This window comes from Aulonocara stuartgranti, assembly GCF_965226115.1.
Source record: "Aulonocara stuartgranti genome assembly, chromosome: 15".
Lineage (NCBI taxonomy): Eukaryota > Metazoa > Chordata > Actinopteri > Cichliformes > Cichlidae > Aulonocara > Aulonocara stuartgranti.
The window spans coordinates 22,153,225-22,159,224 of record NC_138951.1 but is presented as its reverse complement, the minus strand read 5'-3'; the positions used below and the strand labels follow the sequence as shown (position 1 = coordinate 22,159,224).

The following is a 6,000-nucleotide window of genomic DNA, read 5'->3' as shown; positions in this document are numbered from 1 at the left end:
TTTTTGTTCTTCTTCGCACTCCTCCTGTAATGGATGCTCCCGTGTGTATGCGGACTAGTGTGCTCTTCAGTAATGTGTGGTAGAGGTAGCACTTATTTTTGATATTGTAAATAAATGAGTACTTTTTGGAAAGTCAGAAGCTGTTGCTCATTCGCTATCCACCTGCACACCTCCGCGGCTGGCTTCATCTCCACCGCACGTTACACCCTGTGTGGGAACATTTTGATCTTATTCCTCCCAACAAGGTATGTAAATTTCTACAGAAGATGTATTTTCATAATACTGATGGTGCAGTACAATTAATGTTAAGCTGTCTTTACTTTTGTACAAGGTGAAGTGTTTGCTATGTGCCAGGGAGCTGGGATATAACAACAACACCTCATCCATGCTTAGGCACTACAGAGCTTTGCATGAGAATAAGGGGAACACCGAATGTGGAGCAAGACCAGGTGAGCCATCAAATGCCATGATAATATAGCATGCAGTAATGTTACTAAATGATATAACAATATTATACAGCTGTAATAAGTTACGTGTGTGATATTTATATTTGTGCTTTGTCTTTATTGTCTTTCCTCAGGAGAACAATCTCAAATAGATGAAGACCTGGTTAGCATGGTGATTGAGGACTCCCAGCCATTTAGCATTGTGGAGGACAAAGGATTCAAAAGATTTGTTAAATCATTAAATCCTAACTATGTTCTCCCCACTAAAGGTTATAAAAGCAGTGAAAATTTAGTTTTTACTGAATAAAATATGGGCAGGACTGACGCCTCAGTGTGTAGCTGTCCATACCTCAACGTTACAAAAGCACAACCACTGTCCACACCCCAACCACACCTCACCTCACAGTAAATGATCATTTCCATTTTAAGCATTTCCAAATGATCATTTTCCATACTGCCAGTATAAATATACAAAGTATACTGCCATCACTACAATATACATGTTTTACACACTCCTTTTGTTGTTGACATTTACAGGCTGTGTGCAAAAGGCCACACTCTTCAAATTCATGCCAACTAATATTTTTGCATTTTCCAGTAGATGTCCTACTAGAGCAAATGAAGCTTCAAGAAGCTTTGCGCTGGGGTGAACCAATTGGATGAAAAGCTTCAATGCTTCATTTGCCCATCACTAAGATACAAACAGAAGCGGTGGGTGAACATGAAACTGGTAAACCTAAACTGGGCAAAACTAATAAAACAAACCAGAATGAAGATGCAGGGCAGTACGGCGAGACGCAGGGAGACCGAGGGGAACAACACAGACAAACCAGCAACTAACAAAGGCAGACATGAGGTTTAAATACACAGAAGGATAACGAGGGAATGAGACACAAAAGGAGGGCACAGCTGGGAGTAATCCGACCTGACGAGACAGGGGAAAAGTAAATTGACACACTGAGATCAGACACGGACCTTCAAAGTAAAACAGGAAACACATACACGTAATGACATAACACACCAACCTAACACAGACTGGGGGACACAGAACATAGGAACATGAAGCAGAAGAGTACAAACACCCAAGGTAACCAAAACCACAGAATAAAAATAAACTAAAACATAAACACGCAGTCACAGACTCCAGACCATGACACACAGTGCCACAACATCACGATGTTAATGTTTTTTTTCTAAAAATACTACGCTGTTCAAGCCTCCAACTCCCTCTTTTATTAATAACCCCACAACTGCCATTTCTAACCCCATAATAACACAATTCTCAATTACACAGGATTAGAGTAAACAAATGTATCCAATAATAATAACGTGTTAATGTTTAACTTTAAACTGTGATAGATTAAACAGATGATCGCAACTAATTTAGCAAATGCTGTTGACTGGAAGAAATGATTGAAGTCACTAAAAGGAAGTGACACGTCATTACTCACAGGAAACAGATTTATTTTTAGATATCTTTGAGGAGAATCTTCAGAGATGTGTCATTAGATCAAGAGAATAAGAAGAAGCACAATGTTTACAGTCAGATGGATTCAGATGGATAATCTGCTTTTACTGATTTGTTTGGTTGCAGGTAAGGATACAAATGACATAGATTTTAAACCAAAGATGAGACAAAAGCTGGTGTTTATTTAAAATGGTCCTCAGCAGTGTTGGTCAAGTTACTTGAAAAAAGTAATCAGTAACTAATTACTGTAACTAAATACTGATTATATTTAGACAAAGTATGAACAACACAGCCGTACTCTGAGTTTGCTGGTCACATTTCTCTTTCTTTCTCTCAACAGCAGCAAGTGGGCAACATTCATCTTTGATTGTCAGAATTGATGATGAGGCTACTTTACCCTGTGAAAATGTGAAACATGGTCAGGATAACTGTGACAACATTGAGTGGCTCTTCAATGACTTCATTGAAAGAAACACTGTAACACTTTTTGAACATGGACAGAAAGAAGCAGACAGACTGAATGTTACAGCAGGCTGTGCTCTGGTTATAAAGAAGGTCACAGATCAGGATGTTGGTTGTTACACCTGCAGGCAGTTCATATCAGGAAGCCAACACTCAGACTCTTTGGTTTTTTTATTTTTGCTTCACAGTAAGTATTTACATCTTAATGTTTTTAACTTAAAGTGTCTTTAAAAAATTGCTGAAGCATTACATTAATTATAATTAGTAATGTTCATTTTTTTTCTCTTGGTGTCTTTCTCTCTCATCTTCATTATCACCAGTGACTGAACAGAAGGACAATGATAAACTCATCTTGTCCTGCAATGTGTTCCCACATCAAAACTGTAGTTACACAGTGGAGTGGCTGTATCAGGGTAAAGAGGAAATATCTAACTCAGATATGGAGATATCACCAGGTGAATGCAGTTCTACTGTCACATTTAGATCATCTACCTTTAAGCAGACGATTTATGAGTCATTGAAGTGTAATGTGACAAATAAAGACACTAAATCAGCACAGCTGTTTCCCTTTACCTTGAAGTCCTCGGGTGACAAAACAGGTGAGAACTAAAATTGAAATTCATAATTACAACAAATATATGTTCATCTTATGTAACTGACTTTAAATATAACAGCAGTGTTAAAAAGAATACTACTTAAGCAACATGGTGTATATTCTCATTGTACAGGTGGAGATGAAAGAACAGCAACAACAAAATCAACAACTACAGTTATGCCAACGTCAGCTATAAGAAGTGGAGAGACTACTTTAGAGGACAGAACCACATCAAATGGAAGTTACATAACATTTCCAAACAAAAGAAAAGAAAAACGAGGTAGTGACTAAAACCACAAATACGAATGTCAGAGCTGAAATAGAATTCATTTGATTCAGTGTGTCTCACAAGGCTTACAACATCCAGCTCATTTCACAGTGGCAGCGACTGCGCTGATTTTTATTCTGTTTCCAGGTTGGTCATGGTGGTTCATTGTTGTTCTTGTGGGTTTGGCAACACTCACAGGGATTGCTGTAATCATAATCAGACAGAAGACAATGAAAGGTGAGACCAATCACAGATTGAAAGGTAAATTAAAAACGTTAATTGTGTATTTTCAATGTGTGTAGAAATATGTTTCATTTTGAGAGTTTCATGTATAAGGCAGTTTCCAGACAGCTGTTTACAGGTGTTGCACATCTGCAAACGTTTCACTGATCATTGAGATTTCTATTTGAAGACGTGCGGAAACAAAATCATGATGATAAATGTAACATATGTAATTGTCTCCTTTTGACTGTTGTGGTTTTGCCATGTGTTAGATGTTTGTTTTTGTTTGTTTGCTTTAGAAATGAGACAAAACTGAAACTGTGGATTTTCAGTACGAAAGCTAAACATGATTGTCTTGTCTTTTCAGGAAATAAAAGGCAAAGGGAAGAAAACACAGTGAGTTTAACACTAATAATAAAATACTTTATGTAAATGTGAGTATAACATGTAGTGTAGAAATAAGTAGTTGCAGCAACAAAGGATTCATGGGGGATAATATAAAATAGCCGATGCCCAAAAATAAATAAGAAAACTGTGAGATTCTTACTCCGCTGTCCTGTATTTGTGCAGAGCAGAACTTCAACCCTGCAAAGGTCACATACTACGCCCAGTACTCACTGCTGTATGTGCTGTGTGAAATGTGTCTGTGTGAATGAAGACAAATACTTGAAAGCTGACAGTTGATGAGCTGATTGTCATAATATTGCAGACTGAACCTGGTGTTTCCTATGCTTCCATCAACTTCACCAGGAAGAGTAAGACGAAAGCCCAGGTAAAGTATATTTCTATCCAAATCATGACCAGTATGTGTTGTTTTAAATTATAAGGTATGTGGAATTTAGCTTTCATGTTTTCTTTTAGGTTCTAGGTGACGGTGACACTGTGACCTATAGCACTGTGAAAACTTTCTCCACTTCTGGAGTTTTCTGTGATCCCAGCAGCCTTTACTCCACTGTAAACAAACCAAAGAAATAAGATATTACTTACTGCATGTATGACGTTGTTTAAAATGTTGCATATTTTGACTGACTGATCATCAACTAAGATGCAGGTTAGAGTAAACAGGGCTATAAGCATGCTCTAAAATAGGAAATCTAACTTTGTAACTGCTTGAAACTTGTTGTCTGTGGTCATGGGCACAAGGTATGATGCAGCTCATCTTATCTCATTGCTAGCTTATGCAGTCTTTATTTGATATAATTTCTGAAAAATTGTTTTGTAGTTCATATACAAAAATAATGGATTGGATTTATGCAATTTATATAGCGCTTTTCAAGGGATCCAAAGCGCTTTACAATCCCACTATTCATTCACTGGTGGAGGCAAGCGGTGTAGCCACAGCTGCCCTGGGGCAGACTGACAGAAGCGAGGCTGCCATATCGCGCCATCGGCCCCTTTGGCCAACACCAGTAGGCGGTAGGGTAAAGAGTCTTGCCCAAGGACACAACGATCAGGACAGAGAGCCCAGGGATCGAACCGGCGACCTTCCGGTTACAGATGCGCTTCCCAAACCCCTGAGCCACAGTCGATTTAGGGGTGATGGAACAGACAATATCAGATCTTCAGGCATGAAGCCACTGAGCTGAGACTCCCTCTCGAGGTGGACAGTGTGAAAAACATCACCTAAAAATGAAGGTCTTGTAGAATTAGCTGCTTTGTTATTTTAGTTTTTCTGTTAAAAATAATTTGATAATTTTCACATCTGCTACTTAAATGAGTTTTTGTCATTCTTGTCTTTATTGTTTATTATTATTAGTACCACAACAATGCAAGTTTATATCAGTGTAAAGCTTAACACAATTAAAGTGAAATCAGTCTCTCTTATTGTTCTGCTTGTTTAATTATTTGGCTTTGTTAATTATCTTTCATGTTTTGGGGTCAATAAAAGCCTATTTTTGAATTAAACATCTGTGTCCTCTATGCCTTATTGCTTGGTCCCTGACAATTCACTAAGAATCTTCACACCTCCAACTTCCTGTTCTGTCACTAACCACACAGGAGTACATGTAATAGCACAATAACACAATACTAAAGTACACAAGCTTAGAATAGGCAAACTATAAAAAATAAATTTTTACTTTTAACTCTAAATTGTAACAAACAGGTGATCTCAACTAATTCAACAAATATTGGTGATTGGAAGAGAAAGACTGAAGTCAATGTGAGGAAGTGACACCTCATTACTCAGAGGAAACAGATGTATTTTTATATGTCTTTACAAAAAAGGTTTAGAGATGTGTCATTAGAGAGGCGACCTGGAGAGCGTAAGAAGTACGTTTACATTCAAATGGATTTGTGTTATTTCCTTATACTGATTTGTCTGCAGATTTTGCTGTATATACAGCAGAAATAATTGTACATTTTAAACCAAAGCTGAGACACAAAATTTTATTTAAAATGGTCCTTATATTAAGTATCCATGAAGCAGTCATATTATTATTGGTAACAGTTCTCTTCCTTGTTCTCAACAGCGTCAACAGGACAACTTTTATCTTTGACTGTCAAGTGTTGGTGATGAAGCCACGTTGCCCTGTTAAAG

The 6,000-nt window shown here is 37.6% G+C and overlaps 1 protein-coding gene across 2 annotated transcripts; it reads left to right on the top strand.

The window, feature by feature from the left end:
- Positions 1 to 1,974: 1,974 nt before the first annotated feature.
- Positions 1,975 to 4,542, top strand: LOC309689252 (uncharacterized protein). Of its 2 annotated transcripts, XM_082505543.1 has the most exons (8): positions 1,975 to 2,040; positions 2,255 to 2,563; positions 2,697 to 2,975; positions 3,105 to 3,251; positions 3,387 to 3,476; positions 3,829 to 3,857; positions 4,171 to 4,233; positions 4,323 to 4,542. In XM_082505543.1, exons 1-8 carry the CDS (start codon positions 1,980 to 1,982, stop codon positions 4,434 to 4,436), a joined length of 1,092 nt encoding a protein of 363 aa, XP_082361669.1. In that variant the 5' UTR covers positions 1,975 to 1,979; the 3' UTR covers positions 4,437 to 4,542. The 2 variants fall into 2 exon arrangements, with proteins under 2 accessions (XP_082361669.1, XP_082361670.1); XM_082505544.1 differs by lacking the exons at positions 1,975 to 2,040; positions 2,255 to 2,563 and having other exon boundaries at positions 2,694 to 2,831; positions 2,957 to 2,975.
- The last annotated feature ends 1,458 nt before the right edge of the window (positions 4,543 to 6,000 follow it).